This window comes from Neofelis nebulosa, chromosome 7, assembly GCF_028018385.1.
Source record: "Neofelis nebulosa isolate mNeoNeb1 chromosome 7, mNeoNeb1.pri, whole genome shotgun sequence".
Taxonomy (NCBI): Eukaryota; Metazoa; Chordata; class Mammalia; order Carnivora; family Felidae; genus Neofelis; species Neofelis nebulosa.
In genome coordinates, this window is record NC_080788.1 from 9,468,649 (window position 1) to 9,492,897 (window position 24,249).

A 24,249-nucleotide genomic window follows, 5' to 3' on the forward strand; every position below is an offset into this window, starting at 1 on the left:
AACCTGCTGAGAAAATTGCTTCTTCTGCAGCCCAGAATCCGTAGCCCATAGTCTGAGACTATTCCCAGCACTGCAGCCCAGCCACACAATCTCCACTCTGTATGGGGATCTGAGGAGTCTGAATCTTCTCCCCCCACCCCCACCCCCACCCCTGCCTTCCTGCCACAGCATCTGAAACATCCACCATGGAAAGGCTTACACTGAGTTGGGAAAGCAAAATGAAATTCACCGTGAGCCGGAAGAGGGTAATACATCTAGTTGTGGTCCACTCAGTGTGACTTGCTTTAACAACTAAGCTGGCTTCTAATAATGTGAGGACACAAGACAGCGAGGAGGGAAAGTTCTGGTTTTGAGTGGAACCTGAACGTAATGCTGAACACCTGCTTGAATGACAGTGTTCAGACATCTGTTGGGTATATGGACTCTGCAATCAGAGTAACAGAATCGGAAACCTGGCACCACCATGGACCAGGGTAGTTAACTCCCCTTAGCCCCATTTACCTCACCTGCAAAATGGATGACTTCAACCACCATCACAAAGGATACCAACCAGCTGCATCGTCCATACAAATAAGACTCCATACGGGCACCTGGGTGGCTCAGCTGGTTAAACATTCGACTTTGGCTCTGGTCATGATCTCGAGGTTCGTGAGTTCAAGCCCCACATCAGGCTCTGTGCTGACAGCTCAGAGCCTGGAGCCTACTTCGGATTCTGTGTCTCCCTCTCTCTCTGACCCTCCCCCCCACCTCTCAAAAATGAATAAATAAACTTCAAAAAAAATTTTTTAAGAAAAATAAAAAGATAAAGACTCTGTACTACCAAAGTAGGTTACAACTCATTTTGCATGACTTGGCAATAGAAGATGCTAGCATGGTCAGGACACTAGCCTCTGTCACATTTTTGCTGATGACCTCAGATTAGTCCCAGGCCTGGCTCCAGAATTTGCAGGGCCCGCAAAATGAAAATGCAGACCCCCATGTTCAAAACCTTTTTAAGACTTGAAACGAAGTCCATGGCCCTTCTAAGCATGGGCTCTGAGCGACCGTGCAGCCGGCACACCTATGAAGAATAGCTCTCATTAGTCTTTTCTCATCGAGCACAGCCCTGGCTGCCTCAGGGTCCAGCTCGAGGACTGTCACTTGCAAGTCTATCATGTCAAAAGGAAAGTGAACAGCATGCTTTCCACCATCACATGGGTCTTCCCCATGCCTGCCTGGGCTACCTCTTGAGATGAACAACAGCTGACATATCAGCACATGTTGAAGAGAGAAAACTGTAATGACACAAAGAATGCACTTAGGATCTCTAATCTTACGCCGCAGACAGAAACCAGCCTCTTTTGATTCATATAAAGGTGCTTAAAGGTGCTTTAAGATTTCTTTTTTTTTTTTTTAACTGAACTATTTCAGAGTGTCAAATTATTCACGGACCTTTGCCGTGTCTCCAGTCCTCTCCTTAAAGCAGGAATGATCTTTCTAGTTATGACACCAACCAAAGCACCTGTGTCAGCATATGAAAAACTGAGAGAGCAGAGGCAATCCATCCCATAATCGGACATTGGGTCCTGCCCAGCTCCTATTTAGAAACTGACACTTCAGAACACAGGCTCACATAAATCCACTTTCTTACATAAATTATTGTTTGGCCAAGGTTGCACTAGAAAAACTGCCGTCTCTAACTTCCAAGAACGGCTCACATGCGAGCGGAGGACTCCCTGACTGTTACAGAAACTGCTCTTAAATTCATAAAACACGTAAGAGAAGTTTTTGGAAAATCCCTTATTATTCATGAAAGCCTTTTAGGGCTTCATTAATTCAGATGGGATAATCAGTTGTTGATTAGCCAGGTTGTTAAGCATCCATTGTCAGATGTTGATGGGGTGTGAGAAATTACATTTTGCATCCACCAAAGAGTCACCTGAACACAGTTAGCACTTCATCAGGTAAGGTTGCATCTTCTGGGGATAAATTGGCCAGATTTTTACTCCCCAGTCTTTTCTTTCATCTCGCAAGGTTTTCTGTATTGCAAAGCCCTCCTCATTCTGTTTGGTGGTTTATCTTGCCTATCTAAGGTCTAAAATATGTCAGAAGCCAACTTTGAAAGCTAATTGGTTACAGGTAAGTCAGATTTGTGCTCAGGGCTCTAATGTTACAGGAGCATTTTGTGTGTGTGTGTGTGTGTGTGTGTGTGTGTGTGTGTGTGCACGTGCACACACGCATGTATTGGTTTGGCTGACGGTTCTTGGCTAGAGCCTCTTCCATATTGTCAGCCCTTCAAATCCAAATGGTGTTCAAGTCCTCAAGAGGATTCTTCAGCAAGGGCTCCATCCACTTCCTTCCTTCCCGGCCCTTGTCTGGCCGTGGGAGCAGTATAAAGGCAGTGAGCATGGGGAGGACAGGCCCTGGAATCAAGGTTGGAAAATGTGACTCCAGTCCTGGTTCTGTTTTAGGAGAGGAAGTGACTGTCACCAGTAAACTGTTCTCAATTCCAGCAAGCCTTCATCTCCCTGACAATTTTCAGTTGATTTTTTTCTCCCTTTAACAACAGAGCAACATTAACATTTATTCTTTGTGCTGTGCCAAGAGTTGGAAATGCATTTCTATAAACATAAACTGGTCCTCAGACCTTATGGAGCTTCTGATCTGAGGGACAGGAAGCTTCCAAGGCTGTGAGGACACCCCATAATCACCAAATCTTCAAAGGAGGTTGTTTGTTTTTTACTCACGGAACTGTTCCAGGTGGTCAACACTATCAGACTCGGGCATGGCTGTGATGGTCACCAATGGACATGAATTCCCTCCCAGAGTCTGGCAGAGAACATCCTGGCGGATGTATACTTGCTTGGGGTTCACGCTTTTTTCCAGGATGTCAAGGTGAGTCTGGAGCAGAGACGAGGCAGAAGTGATAGTTATTCATGAAATATTTTTGACAACCACAATAGAAAACAGCAGCAAAGCTTATATTCATGTAACTCCCTATAGGCTGGAAGTACTTTTGTTCACTTAATGTGCCCGATATTGGGCATTAAGTGATTAAAAAGGGAGCTATTCCTACTAGCTAGGAGTTCAGGGAAGCTGAACAGGAAACAGTTTCTGCACATGTCTGTACCAAGGATATCTGTTTCCGAGTGGTACTGAAAGCAAGAGGGCAGGGCAGACAGCAAGCCTCTCATCACTAAGGCATATAAAGAATGTAGCCGCCACAAAAATAAAGCACACCCAGGGCACTATGAGACAGAGAGCTGCAGCGGCACAAGGAACATAAAGAGCATTGTGACCCATCAGAGGACAGTACAAAGCACAATCCAGGGTGGAATCCGAGGTGAAGAGAACAATGGCCTGGTAGTGATTAATTTTCCCTACCCTACCTTCCCATTCAAACACTCATTTAAAACACAGAAAGACACAGAAATGGAATAGTCATTGAAACTAAGACTCTTGGTCAACAATCTTTAAGACCTCTGACCATATTTTTGCCAGCTCGAACTGTGGGACTAATCAAAAAGAGGTGAAGAGACTTCCTCCCATCCACACAACGTACCCTGACAACGGCGATATAGTAACCTCAGTAACCAGAGGGAGAAGCTGTCCCCTTCAGCACAAGACCATCAGTGTACAAAAATTATCCTTCCAGCTGAAAAGATCAAGTTTTCACCACAATCAAGTTGGCCAGGGCCAAGGAGAAACTGCCCACCTTGTTCTTTTGAGAAATAACAAAAGAACATGATAATAACATGAAACAAATATGAATCCTATGAAAATATGTATAAAATATTCATAAAATATGTTATTAAAAGGGAGTAGTACCTTCAAAAGTAAAGGGTGTGTTTGTGTGAAAAGCATTCACTGTGGAAGTGGTAGGCAGACAAGTGGCTCCCCTAAAGATCCATGCTCTAATCTCTGGAATCTATAAATATGTTACCTTCCGCAGCAAAAGGGACTTTGCAGATATATTAAGGATTAAGTTCTACTTGAGATACAGATTTTCTACTGCATTATTCAGCTGGGGCCAATCTAATCACAAATACTTAAAAGCAGGGAACTTCTCCCATCTGCAGAGAGCCAGAGACAGCAGCACGAGGACTCAGGCTGTCATTGCTGGCTTTGAAGATGGAGGAAGCGGGTCAAAAGCCAAGGAACATGATGTCCTCAAAGAGCTAGAAAAGGATTCTTCTCCAAGAGCCTCCAGAAGGAACATAACCCCAACACCTTGATTTTGTCCTAGTGAGACCCATGTTGAACTTCTAACCTAAGAGCTATAAAGCAAAATAAAACAAAAGCTTATTATTTGAGCCACCAAGTTTGGGACAATTTGTTAGAGTAGCAACAGAAAATTAATGCACAAATAAAGAAGAAAAAGACTTGTCTAAATTAAGTAAAAATTTTAGCATCTGCGTAAAAGTAGACTAAAACCTATTGTATCCCATTGAAATATCTGAGTTGCAAGGAGAAAGAAAAAGTCCAAAGGAAAGAAAAGATTACCAGATGACTCAGTATGACCTTTCCTCTAGCCTCAGGAATAGCTGAAAATGTGACCCTGAGTCATACTTTCTTTACAACTGAAACCCCAAATCATCTACCTCCACATAGCCTACTGACTTTATTATCCCCTGTCTGCCTCAACATAACTTTACTAGTCTAGGAAAGTCTTGCCCAGGAAAATATAAATCACAAATAAATTTATTGTTCATTCCAGGAACATCTCATCAACTCTTCAACAGAAAGCAACAACTGATTCTTTGATTCAAGATGCATGGAGACCCTGTCCTCATGATTCTTGCCTTACAGTGTCCCCCAATCTTAAACCACTGTGTCATGATCTTTACCCAATGCTAGTCAAGCCCCCACATTTAAAAAAAAAACTTTATTTATTTGAGAAAGAGTACATATGCACACACCAAGTGGGGGAAGGGCAGAGAGAGAGGGAGAGAGAGAATCCCAAGCAGGCTCCATGCTGTCAGTGAAGAGCCCTAAGCAGGGCTCTAATCTACAAATGTGAGATTATGACCTGAGCCAAAATCAAGAGCCGGCACTCAACCAATTGAGCCACTCAGGTGCCCCTGAATAACTTTCTTTTAACAAGATTTAAAGACTTAATAAACATTTCACCTTTTCCCTACCCCTTTTGAGATATTATCAAGACCCTGTCACATTCTTCCTTGTGAAGTATATTAGTTTCCTCTCGCTAATATAACAAATTGCCACAAATTTAGTGGGCTAAGGCAACACAAATTTATTGCCTTATAGTTCTGGAGGTCAGAAGTCCAAAATGGACCTTACTGGGCAAAAGTCAAGGTGTTGGGAGAATTACACTCCTTCTGGAGGCTCTAGAGGATAATTCATTTCCTTGCCTTTACCAGAATCTAGAGGTCACCTGTGTTCCTTGCCTCATGGTTCCTTCCTCCATCTCCAAAGCCAGGGATCCATAATTCCCACCTCTGCTTTCATGGTCACATCCCCTCCTCTGACCCTGACTCTTCTGTCTCATTCCATCATGTTTAAGGACCCTTGTGATTACACTGGACCCAACCTGATAATCTAGGACAATCTCCCCATCTCAAGACCCTTAACTCAATTACACCTGCAAAATCTCTTGTACTCCATAAAGTAACATCATCACAAGTTTCAAGGATTAAGATGAGAACACCTTTGGCAGTTGGGGTGGGGGGAGCCATTATTCTGCCCAACACACAAAGGGAAGCAATAAACTCAGATTTCTCTTAGAAACGGATTGCTCTGGTGATATTTCTGGGACCAGAATTTGACACAGGATTAAGTAAAAGAATTAGAAGGAGCATGTCTATCCCAGATTCAAGAGAAGAATTCAACCAAGGCCCATGTCCCCAACCAAACCTTTGTACTTCATTCTTGTGATTGTTCATTGAGTAACGAGTACCAGGTAGTTTTGAGATGCCCTGTGCTGTTGACAGGGAGACAGTCACACCCCCCAGAGGAGGCAAGGTAAGTAACAAAGTGTACATACACAAACACACGTAAACCAAAAGGTCTATGCAGAAAGCTAGGTATGAACATGGAAGAAACCCCAGGGTTGATGGTTTTCCTAGGCTATGATCAGCTTCATCTCTCAAGACCACACATGTCCCTAGTTAAGAGTGACTAGGGCAAAAGAAGCCATGCCTGGAGTCTAGAGACCTTCACTGAGCCCTTTCTGTGTATGTTGTGTGGTTGTTTGTGTCCTTCTCAAGGATGAGTCAGCTTGGCTCTGGTAAAGCCTAGTCTTGTGTGTTTGCCAATCTAACTAAAATCAACACCATTACACCTTATTGAGAAGAATGGGGGGTTGCACCCTACAATGAAGATTATTTTTAAGTAGTAGGCATGTGCATTTGTGTGTGTGTGTGTGTGTAGATAAACCTATAAATGTACATAAATGTACATGCAAAAATTATCCTTGGGTCTTACTTCCTTCTGCAACACTAGATGCCAGAGGAAAAGGAATACTGCTTAGTGTTTGACAGTAGAAAGGATTGTTACCCAGTGAACCTACAACCAGCCAAGTGTTTGCTCACGTGCATATGTGGTACATTCACATGTGCAAAAGCTCGAAAGCACATCACCTTATCTTTCCTGAAAATAATAACTGGAAGACATACCGCCCCAAAATCAAACTAAGAAATGATATAATAGGACAGTCCAGTTACACAAGGCTTGAGTCTACACAACAATTGAAATATGGTTACTATGTAATACAAACATAAAAGACAAATATAATAATACAAATATAAAATAATAATACAATTACATGAAGCAAATATAAATATAATACAAATTAAATATATACAAATATAATAATGCCACCATAAAAATAATTATATAGGGAGAAAATACAGATTATCAAATCTTAATAATATCATCTGATTCTAAAATGAAATTAAAAAGAGATGTGCAAGGGAAAAATTAAGTAAAACAAAATATGAACTTTTTAAACTTTCAGACATAGTGATATTATATAATCTTTAAAAACGGAAAGGTAATATATCGAGATGACTAACAGGGTAGGCTCTTGCGTCAAACTGCCTAGAATCAAATTTGGGCTGTGGGTTCTGGAAAAGTTATGTAAATTCTGTATTAGCCTCTTTGTGACTCAGTTTTCTCATCTTTCAAATGTGTATAAAAATACCCACCTCAACCAGTGGTTGCTACTTAACCATATGCTATATGTGAAAAGTGCCTGTCATATAGGAAACACTCAATTTTACTTGTTATTTTTGATAGACAAGTAAAAGTTCAAATATGTTTTTATTAATTTATTGATCTATTTTTTTTAATTTGAGGAAGAGAGCATGTGAGCAGGGGAGGGAGAAAGAGGGAGGGAGGGAGGGAGGGAGGGAGGGAGGGAGAGAGAGGGAGAGAGAGAGGGAGAGAGAGAGAGAGAGAGAGAGAGAGAGAGAGAATCCCCAATAGGCTCCATGTTCAACACAGAGCCCAAAGTAAGGCTTGATACCATGACCCTGGGATCATGACCTGAGCCAAATTCAAGAGTCAGACGCTCAACCAACTGAGTCACCCAGACAGCCCCAAATATGTTTTTTTAAGAACAAAAAGGGAAACACTAGTTGAATTATAAACACTAAAGAGAAAAAAAATATGAGAGAAAATATGGTCGGTCCATGTTGTATAAGAAAGACAGTGGGGAGGGAAAGAGAGAGAGAAAAAGAGGAAGGAAGGACAGAAGGAAGAAAGAAAGGAATGAAGAAAGAAGGGGAAAGGAAGGAAGGAAGGGAGAATGGGAGAGGAAGGGAAGGAGGGAGGGAGGGAGGAAAGAAGTAAAAAAGGAAGGGAACAAGGGAGACAGAAAGAAAAGCAAAGAAGCATGGAAAATAGCATAAAATAAAAGTGATAGAAGGAACACCAAAAATTGTTATAAGTAAAGATTAAACATCCTTATTAAGTGACAAAACCTTTTAGATTCATTTTTTTTAAATCCCATTGCATACTGTATATAAGAAGTACTTTCAGAGAAAGAAAAAAATACATAATGTGTATGAAAACACTCCTAAATTATCTATTTTGTTTGCCTCCACTAAAATATTTTAGGACAGAAATACTGAAACGTAAAGAATAAGCAAACATAAATTAAAGCAGGCACGGTGATAGTAATATATGACAAAGTCATATTTAAGACCAAGTACGTTAAAAGGGATTTAAAAATCTTATATTGATAAAGGGCAAAATTCACAATGAACATATAAAACTCATAAATCTTAAGAATCAAGTAACATAGACTGAAATATAGAATGCAAAAACAGAAGAAGGAGAAAAATAGTACAATGAGTGGGAGAGTCTTTAAGAAAGTGTTGAATAAATCACTTCCACAAAAACAATGATATACAGCATTTGAACAATACTGTTTTTATAGGTAAATGTCAAATTTTGTCTTTACAGAGAGCATTATTTTTTTTCTTTTTCTCAAACATCCTCAGAACTGTAACTAAAATTAATCATATACAGGGCCTTTTAAAAATTCCCTAAATTGGGGTGCCTGAGTGGTTCAGCCATTTAAGCATCCAACTCTGGATTTTGGCTCAGGTTATGATATCATGGTTTGTGAGTTCGAGCCCCATGTCAGGCTCTGTGCTGACAGAGCAGAGCCTGCTTGGGATTTTCTCTCTCCCTCCCTCTCTGCTCCTTCCATGTCTCTCTCTCTCTCTCTCTCTCTCAAAATAAATAAACTCTAAAAAAAAATGTAAAAAATAAATACATAAAAATAATGTTTTAATTAAAAATAAAAATGCCCTACAGTTTCCCCCCAAAAGTAGAAATTGTACCAACTACATTATCTGACAATTCAATTAAATTAGGCATATGTAAAAATGGTTTGAAATACAGCAAAAGTCAAACTGTTAGGGAATAGAAAAATATCCTCCTGAAAGAAGGCTCATGGAGGAAATTCATGTATGAAAAGGAAAATCAATATTAAATCAGTGTAATTAAAGTCCTGGTAAGAGAAATGGACATCTGGTCTCCTGGGAAAGATGGCACAGGACAAGAATGGAAATGTCCCTTTCAGAATGTCAGCCATGTCTTGCCATCCCAGTAAAGGGAAATTGTAGAAATTTAGTTAAAAGAATGAATACAGTTGTGTGAGTTCAGATGATACTCTCTGATCATAAACAAATTCTTCTAATCACTTTCATAAGTTGCTGGGTGAAAGCTGCTCCCAGTATTGGTTATTATTGAAATCTGGACGGAGCAAAACCCATCTCATGATTACTCTCAAGATTCCAGGCCCCCAAACTTGGAAAGCAATATTCTCTTCTGCAGCATCTCCCCAAAATGTGTTCTGCAGGACATTACTAAGTGCTGGGGGGTGGGAAGGGAGGTGGAGGGACAGGAAATTCACAGCCAAAGCACCCGGAACATGGTGAGTTAAAGAAAATGATAACATTTTCATGGCTGCAAAACTTTTCAGATTCTTTTTTTTATTTTTATTTTTTAACGTTTATTTATTTTTGAGACAGAGACAGAGCATGAACGGGGGAGGGTCAGAGAGAGGGAGACACAGTATCTGAAACAGGCTCCAGGCTCTGAGCAGTCAGCACAGAGCCCGACGCGGGGCTCAAACTCACAGACCGTGAGATCATGACCTGAGTCGAAGTCGGACGCTTAACCCACCAAGCCACCCAGGCGCCCCTCAGATTCTTTAAAACAACAATATCCTGGAGCACCTGGATGGCTCAGTTGGTTAAGCGTCAAACTCTTGGTTTTGGCTCTGTCATAATCTCATGGTTTCGTGAGTTCAAGTCCTACACCAGGCTCTGCACTGGCAGCGTGGAGCCTGCTTGGGATTTTCTCTCTGCCTCTCTCTCTGCTCCTCCCCTACTTGTGCTGTCTCTATCTCTCTCAAAATAAATAAGTAAACTTAAAAAAAAATAAAACACCAATATGCACTGTAAACTTAGAAGAAAAAGCAGTGAACAGTGTTTCATGAATTTATGTGACCAATAAATTCTTTTTCTCTAAAGATCACAGGATCCTGGAATGCTATAGAATATGCTTTGGAAAACATGGTCTTTGCTGAACTGCTTCTATGAGGATTTTTTTTTCGTTTGACATTTCATTATGGCTACAAGGGTCCTCATAGGCATGGGGGAGCCTTCTCAACACAAGAACTGACCATCGTTCTGCAATGTCACAATGTTACAAATAGGCCACAGCTCTTTGGTGTCTGATGCCAAATCTAAAAAATAATAATAATAATAAAATCTAGATTTTATAAATCATGTAACCTGCTTCCCAAAGCAGATTTGGAGGCAGGTTGGTCTACTACAGAAGTCATCAAACACAATTGAGTGTGAAAGAAAAAAGTGAAAAGAAGGGTACCTGGGTGGCTTAGTTGGTTAAGTGTCCAACTGTTGGTTTAGGCTCAGGTCAATACCACAGTTCATGAGTTCAAGCCCCATGTCAGTCTCTGCACTGAGAGTGCAGAGCCTGCTTCAGATCCTCCCTCTCCCTCTGCTCGCTTGCTCTCTCTCTCTCAAGATAAATAAATAAACTTTTTTAAAAAAGTAAAAACTAAAAGCACCATTGTGCCCATGAATAAAGCCCTTCAAAACAGCATCACCTTACAGACAGCAGCTACACTAATGGTGAGCACTGCATAATGTACAGAGATGTCCAATCACAATGTTGTATGATGAAATTAATGTTGTGCGTCAACCATACTCAAATAACAAAAACAACACTGTGGCCTTAGCATGTCCCCCAGCAACAAATGCAGGAGGAAGCAAAATTTCAAAGTTTTCTTCTCCTATGAATTCTCTGTTAAATGTTTGATTATTCTATTTTTATGATTAATAATATCACAACTCAACAATGCCTACCATCTTTTAGCTTAAGCTCATTTTCTTGTAAGCGAGGTTTTTCATGCAACCATCTCCCCGAATCCCCTCATTGAAATCTCTGTTCTGTTCCACCTGTCCCCAAATATGTAACACCTCTACCCTTAGGGCATGATTCTGGCTCCAGTCATACAGAAGACTTCCAGAAGTAAACCACCTATAAACTTCTGTGGGATTTCCTTTTGTAGAAATGGCTCTGTATTGTTCTCCAGAAAATGGTTTTGAGGTGAATGTTCCCATCTCGGATCCAGCAGGGCCACATGTAATTGGACATGGCTGGGATAAATGATGAGAGAAACAAGGCTTCTGAATGCATGTGCCAACAACCAAGTATAATCACAGCCCCACAGAAGCCACAGGGGTGGGTTTCTTTACAAAAATGGGAATGAGTTCAAGGCAATTACGGGACCCCCTGAGAGGTTGTCTTCTTAGAAGAAAATCCTACCTCTCCATGAAAGACGCCAGGCTGATAAGGTAGGCTGCAGCCTTATGGGCGCCTCTCCACAGGAGTCTTCTGCTCCCCTTCTCCTTTAAACTTCCAGAAAAGACTTCACTTGACCTCAGCAGGTTACCCCGCAATGGCTATTGATAAGGTGAGAAGTACCCGCACTGAAAATCATTCATTTGTCATTGTTATCCCCTAAACAGCTGTACTCTCTGTGCCCCTAATTCAGAAGAAAGCTCACCCCTAAGGAGATGGCCTATTTTATTTGTATACAGACTAGTTCTCAGTTGTCACTTAAATACATTCATCGGAGACTGGAAGGTCTCTCAGCACAAGAGAAGGAGAGATGACACGTATAAGCTAAATAAGATCCAGACAGCCTGCTGCAGGAGGGCTCTAATGGGCTCTGTCCAACTGCCCCAGCCCGCCAGTGCCTCTCTCTCTACATTAAATGGACTTGCTTTAAGAAGGAAGAGAAATGCTTTGTCTCTAGGTGTCTGCTCATAGATTTGCTGATTAGAAAGAAAACATGAATTTCAGATCCTTTTCCCATTAAAAATAAATGAAGTTATATTACTTATGATTTGGAAAAGAGAGTAAAAAATAATCACTTTGATCAATTACCCTAAGACAACCATAAGTAGCCTTGGCATTTATTTCTTTGGGGTCTTTTATTTGGATTTTTTACATAATTTTAATTTTATTATGTTATGGAATGGGTATCTTCCCATCAGCCCAATGGAGAAAATGATCACGCATCATTATCAAAAAGGGACTAAATGCCCTGATGCTTACCATCTAGTATTGCTTGCTACGCGCCCATACTTGGCTAACACTTTCCATGTATCAAGTAACTCAGCCTTCACAATAACCCACGTAGTAACTGCTTTTATATTCTGCACCCTTTTAAAAGACTGTGCAAATATATTCTAATTCTCTCTTTTCTTTCCTTCTCCCACTCTCTTTTTCTTACCCTACACTATACTCTATTTAACCTCTGAGAACAATGGTGGGAGCACCAGCCACCATACATGTGTATGTCTGGTGAAAAACCACGCTCAAACTTTTGGAAATTTAAGCTCTCCCAACATATGGACCCTACTTATGATCACCTTTTTATCTCTTGCCAACTCATACAGTTATAAATTCCCAGTGAGATCCTGCTTCCTTACCCTCTAAAATGTCCATGAGAAACTCTCTTGGGGCCCCATTGTCAGCCAATACTACTGGCTACCTAGGGGCAATACACAACATAATCCAGATACTTTAAAAAGTATTGTGAACACTTGAACCATCATTGCAATTATTGACAGCTTGATATGGATGATTAAAATAGAATTCCATTTGCTTGCTTCATAATTATATCATTATATTTCTTTCTTTTTGCTTTATTTTAATATTATAATTTGGACAATTATCCAACAGAGTTCCTGGCAAGCATCTGGAAGATATCAATTTGAAAGAACTAAATGCTAATTCTCTTATTATAAGAGAATAATAAAGTTTTTTAAATTGCAAAATTGTATTCATGTTGAAAAACATCCAATACACATGTCCTCCACTATAAAAATGTCTGTAATTATTAAACATACTCCATATTATAAGAGATTTACAAATTGTGAATTCCACATAGAAATGTATTTTCCACCCCTCAGCATAACCCCCAAGTAACATGCAGTTAATTCTGCCCTTGGGGTATCATTCACATTTAATTTATCACTGATCTGTTGGAAGAAAAACTATTTCTCCCTAGGATGTGTCCAAAAATAAAAATGACTAGTTTGTACTATGGAATGTACTCATTGTGTCCAGGATGGGAGGAAGTAGATTTTAAGAGAAGTCATAGAGTCAATTATTGTGTTAAACCTAGAGAGAACAAAGACCATGCATTATTGGAAATGTAAAACCCAAAAGTGACTATATGCACTTTTCACTTTCAGGTAACAGATGTCTTTCTTACTCTGTTCTACTCATTTAGGAGAAACGATAAAGTGTCCCTTTTCCTTTGTCTCTTTTTCATTAACTCTCCTCAAACTTCCCCAGTGGGAAAAGATTCCCAGTCAATAGGCTAAGCCACAAGCCAATAAGCATCAATTCACAAGATCTCTCTTTCCCTCTCATCAAGATCAAGTAACTGGGAGGGGAGGGGGTTCCTCTTTTCTTGTGTTTCTGTCCCCGACTCAAGACAAAATTATCTCCCCACCATTGACTACTGATTCCTAAGCTATTGGTTGATTGTAAACTTCAGACCCTGTGGTCTGACAAGAGCACAAAAGGTCAGTGGACCCTAAAGGCATAAGCTGTGACGTACAATAGTTGTAGTAGCTACGCTTTTATAGGTACACGCAACCACCACGTTGTGTGGTTGTACAATCTCTGATAGTTGGGTTCATGTCATCAACCCACCGCTTTTAGTTGATACACCTAGTGCCATGGATATGGTTTAGCTGGATAGTGTTGTTCCCCAAACACAGTCCCATTCTCATCTCAAGATGCTCTGACAGGTCCTGGTGAGGTGCCAGCTGGCTGGTTCAAGACCTGACACTTTTTCAGGCAGGGCTTGACTGCATTTGGCATCTTACTTTAAGTTACACACTTCAAAACAACGTACAGGCACCTCACAAGAACCCATCAGAGCATCCTGGGATAAGAATAAGACTATGTTTGGGGCAAATGCATGGTTCAGTTGGTTAAGTGTCCAACTCTCAATTTCAGCATATGTCACGATCGCACGGTTTGTGAGTTCAAGCTCTGCACTGGGCTCTGCATTAATAGTGAGAAGCCTACTTGGATTTTCTCTCTCTCTGCCCCTCTCCTGCTCGCATTTTAAATACATACATACATACATACTTCAGGGAGAAAAGAAAAAGAATGGGACTGTGTTTGGGGAACAACACTATCCTGCCGTACCACATCCATGGTACTTGGCATTGCAGATAAAAACCATGGGTTCATGACTTGAACTCAACCATCATACATTATACAATCATACAACTTGATACTATGTGTGCCTGTAAAAGTGGACTGTGGTTGTACATCATAGCAGGGAAGGACACTGATCTGATCCCAGAATAGTTCTTCTGAGTTTCTCCTACACCTCTTCTACAGTCAAGTAGAAGGGCACAGGAATAGCCTTCAAAGGCTGGTGCTCTGTTCCCTGCCTGGCCACTAGCTAGATGTGGGGTGTCTAGGCCTCCATGTTTGCATCTGCAAATGATAAGGGTAAATTAGACAATTTCCCAAACCGCTTCAAGCTCTCAAGTCTTATACTGACTGCCACTGAGAATCACATCAGAGTCTAAGATATCCCAACAAGTTTAAAGAATAGTGTCCAGGACCCATGGATTGTTCCCCCAATAGGAAAGGCAAACACACATGTAAAGAGGAATCCCCTTCCTCAGTTGACTGTTCGCATGCAGAGCCTCTCAAGCAAGACAATAAATGCAACTGTTGAAGGGGCTCATGAATCTTGCCTGCTCTAGGTCCCCAGAGGCAAAAACCATGTTTTATAATAAACATAGCTTGTTACAGCATAGCTCGTGACGCACATTTCTTGGATTAACTTCTTGAGATCTCTAAGTGCGATACACAAATAATACGAGTTGTGTATCTTTTGCAATCTGGAAAACAGTAAAAATCTCTCTTTAGGCAAGACAACATATGGGGAGAAGGGCAGATACACTTTCCCGAAGCAGTTAGCCAAGTGGTTTAAGATATGCCTTCTCGATGGAGGAAAACTTTCATTTATACCTGAACATTTCTTTTGAAGGCAAGGATGTTCTTGGTTATTACCATTTCCAACTCCTTATCACAGCCTTATGATGAAAATGCTCATCCTTCAGGCTAAGTAGTAGATACACTTACACATAAAACACATATTATTATAAATCTGCTTATAACATTTTGCATTAACACAGAGGATGAGAGTGCTTTATAGAAGATACTTTTAGCTCGTTAATCCTCAGGGGAGCCATGAAATTGCTGGGGGGAAAGGGACAGTTTGCCAACTTTTCCAAATGACATCAAAATGCATGGTTTCAGTAGTTTGCTCAAATTTGTCTACGGAAACTTTGTCAGAGCCTTACAGAATGCAGGGATGCTAACCTCAGGTTTGGACTGACGGACACCACAGTCCTCTCATAAACAGATTAAGGCCCTTGTCTACAGTGATTCGGCATTCATTTCGTCCACCCCGGATCCTCCCAGCGCCTCCCACCATGGGAGCCACTGACGAGAAAAGCCTAAGTTGCTGTTTGCTTGTGGGCGCAAGGAGTGTCCCCTAGCTTCATCTTTACGCTTTCATCTTCTGCTCCCTTCCTCTCCATCGGGGGACGTCCTTCAAATCTGCCTCTTGGCTGACCTTATGGTTTTTACTCCCATTTCAACCGGATAATCTCACTCCAGTCTCATGACTGCATCCTTCTTAAAGACAGAGTCCCCTGTGAAATGGCCATGCCTCCTGACCATGCCATGCCCACGAGGAGCACTGTGTGCTACTTGGGGCTTCAGAACATCACTGGTCATGCCCCCAGCCTCCTGCTCTGCCCAGGGAAGAAGATGGCACAGATATCAAGCCACCAAGTTAGGGACAGCAAAGCCTGGCTCCCCTAGGAAGGTAACAGCTTCCCAGGATGTCAGGGTCTCCTGAATGTTTCCAGGGAAACCTCAAAGAGCCTCTTCAGCCCGGCTGGGGTGCTACTGTCAAGAGGAAGTTACCATGAGGGCAGTATAGGTGTAGGGATAGTGGTAGGCCAGGTAGCAGGCGTCCTCATTGTGGGGGAAGTTGACCACAAAGGTGAGGGTATAAAAATGCTTCTGAGATGCTCCCCCTGTGACAGCAGTGCTCTGGCGATAATGATTTCTAAAAGAGAAAGGAGAAGAGAGAAGATGAGGGAGAGGTTCCAGATGCTATAAACCTCTCATGTTATATACTGGCAAAATGTTCTTCATTTGAACCACTACGTGGGTGAAATTTAAAAAGCAGAGAAACTGCCGGGTCATGAGCCAAATCAGAGCGTCTAGGCAGGTCCATCTGTCTCCTGATTGTGACATACATGCCATGAGCCTTTCCTTGCTGTGTCTGAAAATGAAGCCTATAGAGTCACTGAGCTAGAAAATAGATATGTGAATAATTCTGAGTATCCTAAGGTGCTATGGCAGACATACACTTTATTGCTCCAATGTGGGTTCCCCAGGCCCCTGCCTCTCCCCAGATCCCATAGAGTACAGCCTGTCTTTCCCTTCTGCCCACCAAGTGAGTTTATTAGTAACCACTGCTACATATTGAGTTCCAACTTGACACTTAACACATATCACCTCATGTTATCCTTGCAACAACCCATTCTGTGGGTGAAGAAACAAAAGCTTAGAAAAATTAATTTGTCAAAGATTGCAAGGATAGCAAGTGGCCAATATGGGACTTGAACCCAGATCTGTCTGTCTGCAAAGCTTTGGTTCTTTCCACTATACAATACTTGCCTCACAAAGGAATACATTTGTCACCCCAAATGTGATTTGGCTTCTTATAGCTTCAGAGTACACATTTTCCTTTGTCAAAGACGAAGAACCAATTTTGATACTTCAGAGAACAGTATCAAAGTAAATTGCACCCAGCAGTACATTCCGAGCATATTTTCCCCACACGCCGCCAGTTATGCCCGCGCCTTGCCTGTTGATGCTGAGACAGCTGTGCAGGCTTTCCTGAGAAATGTTATCATCAAGACCACATTAAGATGCAAAATACACCCGGACACCAAAAGATGTAATCCCACCTTTGAACATTTACAATGTTGGCTTACTTGTCCGTTGGGCTTTTGGGTTTTATTGGGGGAAAAGATGGGGAGAGGGAAGAAATAGCAGGTAATGAATCTCTGTTCTTGCAAAATGTAAAAATCACAGATTATTCTTTCTGGCTTTTTGCTACCTACATGCCACCCTCCACCAAAAAAAAAAAAAAAAAAAATCAAGCAAACACTAAAGAAAGAAACAAAAAACCTACTGTCTTATTTCTTGTGGTTTTGTGGTTTTTCAATATTTCTAAAACTAGGAATGGTAGTCCCACAAACTATGCCCTGCACATTCCTCTTTCCTCAGCCTCTGCCAGCACAGCTCCCTGGAGCCCTCATTCTAGGGACAGAAGATACCCCCTACAGTATAAGCCCCAAGTCATTCTCCCTATAGCTCTTTAGCATGACATTAATAGAACCCCCCTCCTTTGTGACTACAGCCTTAGAAACTTCCACAAGGCATCTTCACCCATGATGCCATCTGGGTCTTGATACCTAATTGGGTCTACTTTCTCCATAGTTCCCCAAGGTTCTGTACTTTCTCCAGGGTCAAGGCTCTGGCTATTAGAAAGTATGTGAAGAAGCAGATGAAGGCTCAGAAAGCACACAAGCCACATATGCTCTACCTTTTATGCTCTTTCTGATTTCACTCGTAAAAGGCTCCATTGCAAATGCTCGTTGGGTCTACACCCAGCTGAACAACGGGTACTGATCAGTTACACTTCTCCACAACAGAAGAACCAAGTGAAATGAAATGAACCAGTCAAAATGATCAAAATGTTGACAACCAATCAAAATGCGGATGAGTGTTTCACCTGAGAGAATACACATATGTGAGCACACACCTGTGCTCACATATGCATATTCGTGAAGGCAAAGTCAGGTGGAAGCAAACACCTAGTGCCTTCCCAATACCAAGATTTTTGCCTGCTAACACTAGAAACAGAACCTGCATCTTTCCTCGGGTATAATTGATTTCCCTGAGGGCCAACAGGGGTGGTCTCCTTGCACATGAACCTTGCTTCTTTGTATACTTCCCACTGTGCTATTAAATACACTGAAGTCACATGACATGCGCACACATGCACACGCACGCACACACACACACACACACACACACCTGCTGTAGCTTGGTGGGCAAGATTCTCATGGGCAAGACTAAATGCTCCCCATCGATGAGCTGGCCCTCCCCATAATGGTTGCAGACTGCTGGGATTTAAGAAAAAATGGGCATTACCCCACTTACAATGAGTTTCTGTTAAAGGAGATTCCATTACAACCCTGGTTTGGGGGTCTAAACCCTAGCTGAACCTAAAGCAAATGTCACCTCCCCACTGGAGTCTCCTGGTGGCCATGCTGCACCAGGAGATGACTCTACCAATAGCAAAAACTTTCCTCTTCAGGGACCTCCACACTTTCCCAAGATCACCCTCTTCATAGTGACATGTTCAATAAATGTCTAAAGTGAAACACTTGGCTTGCAACAATTCAATCTGTCCATGATAAAGTTAGATTCTAAGCACAAGTCATTTTTGTTTCCCCAGTTATGATGAGAATATGCTGGGGGGTATTTGCAAGGTAGTAACATTCATCCTTTATATTTTAAGTGGTTCCCAAGCTCTTCCTTTGTACGGAAGACCCTTTCCCTCTTCTTCATTCAGACTATGTCTTCCTTCAAGACTCAACCCAAGGGTTTCCTCTTCCAAGAAGTCTTTCCTGATTATCTGCCCTTTTACACACTTCTTGCCACACTCTGTCTCTCCCTCACTGCTAACACTTTATGACAGGGATTATTCTTATCCATTTGTGTATCTTCATGTTTGGCATACCACCTGGACAGAGCAGCTGTTCAGTTGAGTCTGTAGAATAAATGGACCTATAAGACTCCAGGAGTAGTAATTAGAATGCCTAATATATTTCACCTCTAATCCTACTGGTATCTTTTTAAGGTAAGTGTTGCTATCCACACTCTACAGATGGGCAAATTGAGGATCACAGAAGGTAAGCATCTTGAGCAACTCCACACAGAAAGCTTAGTAAGCAAGACTCAACCCCATAAGTGGGCTTACTCCAAAACCAAGATTTCTTTTATTGTATCACCTGTCTCTTGGGAATGGATAAGAAGACAAGAAGTCTTTTGGCCCAATTCAGCAAGGAAGAATGTGAAGTTTGGTCTTCATAAATTAGGGCTGCTTATAAACTTAAAGTCTAATGTAAGAGAAGGAATGTAAACTAAAGCAGATGAGAGCTCATGAAAATGAAACAGATCACTGACTCTTTAAGTCACTGGTGCTGCTAAAAAGTTTCTACTAGTTATGAGCAACTGCTGACATTCACTGAACATCTACTATGTACCAAACACTGTTCTCAGCTTTCTACACACATTTTTCCTCATTTCATGTACTCCTCGGAGCAGCTCCATGGGGGAGATGCCATTATTGTCTCCATTTTATAGATGGGGAATCTGAGATTGAGGTTGGAAAAACCTGCCCCAGGTCATACCACTCACGAGTGGTAGAAGTTTGATTCCAAGAACTTTCTCTTCTTGATCTGCTCTTTGAGATGGAGAAGAAGCCTGGTGAAAATCAAGTGCATTCTCAGATTTGCTGGATCCTCGATAGGTCCTGTTGGGTCAAAGATGACCCAGGATTGGATCGAGCCAGTTATCCCACACTTAAAACGCTTTGCTTTTCCAGCCCCTGAACCATTTGTCTTAGGAAGAATCTGCACTTTTATAATCATAAAACCTTCAATGAAGCAAGAAGCAAAGTACACAAATGCATACTTGCGAACTCAATCTATTTCCATTTGTACTTAAAAATATGCCGGGAAGTCATTTTTTTTTTTTCCTGTGGATGCATGAAATGAGCAAATGCCAAGATACAGAGGGAAGTAGATAATCTTATAATGGCGCTGGCTCTGTTTAACATGGGTGCATCATTTCAGTTAACAGGGTCTAATAAGGCAGAGCAGCCATGCCACCAGCTTCCCCGTGTCCACAGCGTTACTAATATTCCCTCCAACGCCAAGTCTCCTTCCTGAGATCCCTCGGAAGGATGCACAATGGCAGAGTTCCTGTATGACATTCATCTTCATGAGTGAGCTGTTCCATCTCCTCTCAAGAGCGGAGATAAATGTCAGAAGAGATCAGCTGTTGTGTATTACACGGCCACTCAGAGCACGCCGCTTCCCTCCCTCTGCCCTTCGGCACCAAAATTACTTTAGACCTGAGCTGGGAAAGAATTCGAAAAGGTGTGAGGCTGTGTACGTTAGAGGGAGAAGCAGGCCGCAGGGAAGTAAATAAAGCAGAAACAGAAACCGTCCTTGCTTACTTTTATGGAAGGCATGGAAAAAGGAGGCTGCCCTTTTATGCCCTGCCCCCGCCCCTCACCAAGAATCCCTTTTATTTTCTGGCCTACTGGTCTGCAAGGTGGGTGGGAGAAGGGGATGAGATAGAGGAGGAGAGGGTATTCTGTGGTGGGGAGCAAATTAGTCAACTGTGCATAGGAGAAAATATTAGAATTTTTCCTTCAGTGTATTATGATCCAGATACTAAGAAAGAAACTCAGTGGTCTGAGGTTTAATACAGTGACAGACACTACTGTCCTTATGGCGTCCAAGTCAACTTCATGGGATGAATAGTTATAAAACCAATTTCAGTAGAGCAATCTTATCCATTCTTGTTTTCCAGGGCTGGAATATGCACACCACATTACATCTTACACCTACAGATTCATGTGTCAGGATGGCTGTATGGGAAGAGTTCCACACTTCCCTCATTCTTTTACTTTTAACTTCTGGCAACGTAGTGAAGTTTGCAAAAGCCTACCTTAGATTTATAGATTATATTACCTAAATTAAACTAAACCTCACAATACAGACTATCAGGGTTTTTTTAATTCTGCTTAGAAGCCACAGATTGATAGTAATATTAAATTTTAAGCACCAAGGGCCCAAAATACGAGAGAATGGACATGGCCAGTACCTCGTACTTTTCACACTGGCTCTTTCTCAAAGATTCTTATTTGTATAAAAACAAGCTAAAGACATCTGGGGAATTAATCAAAATCTTTTTAAAATCACGCCAAGGGTTACTGATAATAGTATTTTCCATGGTTAACCCTAAGGGTATAATATATCCTGAGTTATCAATAGCATAAAGATACAAAAACTATGGAGGAGCCAAGATGGAGGAACAGCATGGAAGTTGTTTGTGTGTCTCGCGTCCATGAAATACAGCCAGACCAACACTGAACCATCCTACACACCTAGAAAACTGATTGGAGGATTAACACAACAATCTCCATAACCGGAAGCACAGAATGCAGCAGGTATGTGGCACGGAGAGGTGAGTTTGGGGAGCAAGAAGACGTGAAGGGTAGGGAACCGCTTTTTCAGGGGAGAGAGGATGGAGACTGGGGAGCGGGGGGGGGGGGGGGGGGAAGATATGGGAAAAGCATCCCTCCCCAAAAGCAGCTGGAGAGAAGGTGGAAAATTGGAAACAGCCGCAGGGACTAAACTAAAAAGGGAGAAAGAAGAAAGAAGAAATGAGAGGGTTTTAATTCCATTAAGACTGTAAACAAGGGGAGCGCAAAGACTGCAACTCCGCAGCTCGATACCTGGTGGTGCTCTGGTGGGAAGGGTGAATCCCCAGGAGCAGAGTGGGGTCCGGGAGGTTCTCAGGCCACGCGGGGAAAAGCGGTTCCACTGCCGGAAGGACATTCGGTAGAGACTGTTGAAGCCACCCGGTCCCAGCAGACCCCAGAAAACGGCCACATTCGCTGGTGCTGGGGCAAGGTCATTAAGGGTGGAGCCTGGTGCCAGGCGTGTGTTGTGATTCTCCATAATCCCTGAGACGGTGCTGCTACACTATCTCTCGAACTTTTTCTGGGGCGGGCTGGCACCTGGCCGCAGTCTCGGGGCACCAGCAGCAGCAGGGTCCGGCAGGCGTTCCTGGGTGCAGCCGACATTCGGCCATTGCTCCGTGAGACCCTCCCGCAGAGGGGCGGACCAGGTCAAAGCCGCAGTCCTTCGGAAGTAAGGGGCCGGGGAAAACAGCCGCGTCTGAGACAAAACTCAGGAGAGAGGTACGGCCTGGGGCCTGGTCACGGAGAGGGAAAAAGCGGGGAGTGGACTAAAGCTGAAGACAGAGGAGGAGCGCGCGACTGCTGACCCGGGAGAACAGACCAGGTGGCTGAGTGGAGGCATTTTCACCGCTCCAGCGCATGTGCATACGCTTACGCACACGCACCTAAGAGCGCGGCAACACTCCGCCCCAGTAGGCTAGCAGCGCCATCTAGTGGAGAGCGGAGCTGTTACACTGAGCCCCGCCCAACCGGGCCGACTTCACTCTTGAAGAACACAAGTCTCACCGCCGGCTTAGTTTATGGACCGTAAAGAGCTACGTACACTGACTTCTAGGGGAAAATGAAGCAATTTCAGTCCTACTTCAATCTGTTAGCAGGTTCATCTATTCAATTTTCTTTCTTTTTTTTTTACTATTTTCTTTTTCTCTTTTACAATTCTTTTCTTGAATACAGAAAGAGAAAAAATTCATTTTTATTTTCAATTTTTATTAAAAATATTTTTCTTTAATTTTTGTTACTATATTTTTTACTTTTGTCTAAATTTTTTCAAATTCTATTTTACTTCTATCATTTTATTTTAGCCTACTTCAGTGCATTCAACTTTCCAAATTTTTAAATAATTTCTGTTTTTTTCCTTTCTTTTTTTTTCTCTTTTTCATTTTTCTTTTTCTTGAATGAAGAGAAAAACTTCATTTTTACATTCAATTTCTATTAAAAATATTTTTATTAATTTTTATTACTATATTGTTTCCTTTTATGTAATTTTTTTCAAATTCTATTTTCTTGCATCATTTTATTTTAGTCTACTACAGTGTATTCACTTTTTTCAAATTTTCAAACGATTTCTTTTTTCTTTTTTTCTTTTTTTATCTTTTTTCTCTTTTTCATTTCTTTTTTCTTAAATACAGAAAAATAAAAAATTCATTTTATTTTTGTATATTTCTTCAAATTCTATTTTACCCTCATCATCTCATTTTAGTCTACTTCAGTGAATTCATTTTTTCAAATTCTCAAATGGTTTCCTTTTTTTTCTTTCTTTTTTTCTTTTTCTTTTTCATTTCTTTTTTCTTGAATACAAAAAAAGACAAACTCATATTTATTTTTAATTTTTACTACAAATATTTTTCTTTAATTTTTTCTACTATATTCTTTACTTTTGTCTATATTTTTTCAAATTCTATTTTACCCCCATCATCTAATTTTAAGCTACTTCAGTGTATGCATTTTTTCAAATTCTCAAACGATTTCCTTTTTTTTTCTCCCCCCCCCATTTTTTTTCTCTAATCTTTCAAACCACTTTCAACACCCAGACCAAAACACACCTAGGATCTAGCATCATCTGTTGAATTTGTGTGTGTGTGTAATTTTTAATTTTAATATTTTTTTAATTTTAATTTTTTAATTTCAATTTATCTACCTTATTAATTCCTTTTCTCCCTTCAAAATGACAAAACGAAGGAATTCACCCCAAAAGAAACAGCACAAATGAACGACAGCCAAGGATTTAACCAACACAGATACAAGCGAGATGTCTGAACCAGAATTTAGAATCACAATAATAAGAATACTAGCTGGAGTCGAAAACAGATTAGAATCCCTTTCTGCAGAGATAAAAGAAGTAAAAAATAGCCAGAATGGAATTAAAAATGCTATAACTGAGCTGCAATCACAGATGGATGCAGTGGCGGCAAGGATGGATGAGGCAGAACAGAGAATCAGCGATGTAGAAGACAAACTTATAGAGAATAACGAAGCAGAAAAAAAGACGGAGATTAAGGCAAAAGAGCACGATTTAAGAATTAGAGAAATAGGTGACACATTAAAAAGGAACAAAACAGAATCATAGGGGTCCCAGAAGAGGAAGAGAGAGAAATAGGGGTAGAAGGGTTATGTGAGCAAATCACAGTGGAAAACTTTCCTAACCTGGGGAAAGACACAGACATCAAAATCTGGGAAGCACAGAGGACCCCCATTAGACTCAAAAAAAAAAAACAAAAACAAAAACAAAAAACAAAAAAAACACAACCATCAACAAGGCACATCATAGTCAAATTCACAAAATATCCACG

The 24,249-nt window shown here is 41.3% G+C and overlaps 1 protein-coding gene across 2 annotated transcripts in view; it reads right to left on the reverse strand.

Moving 5' to 3' along the window:
- Positions 1–24,249, reverse strand: part of AGBL1 (AGBL carboxypeptidase 1) — an 840,069-nt gene that overhangs the window by 636,800 nt on the left and 179,020 nt on the right. For both annotated transcript variants that reach the window (XM_058736653.1, XM_058736652.1), the window contains exons 16-17: positions 16,024–16,168; positions 2,727–2,880 (exon numbers count right to left, since the gene is read on the reverse strand). In XM_058736653.1, the coding sequence (XP_058592636.1) occupies positions 2,727–2,880; positions 16,024–16,168 (299 nt within the window). The remainder of the gene's footprint in view (positions 1–2,726; positions 2,881–16,023; positions 16,169–24,249) is intronic.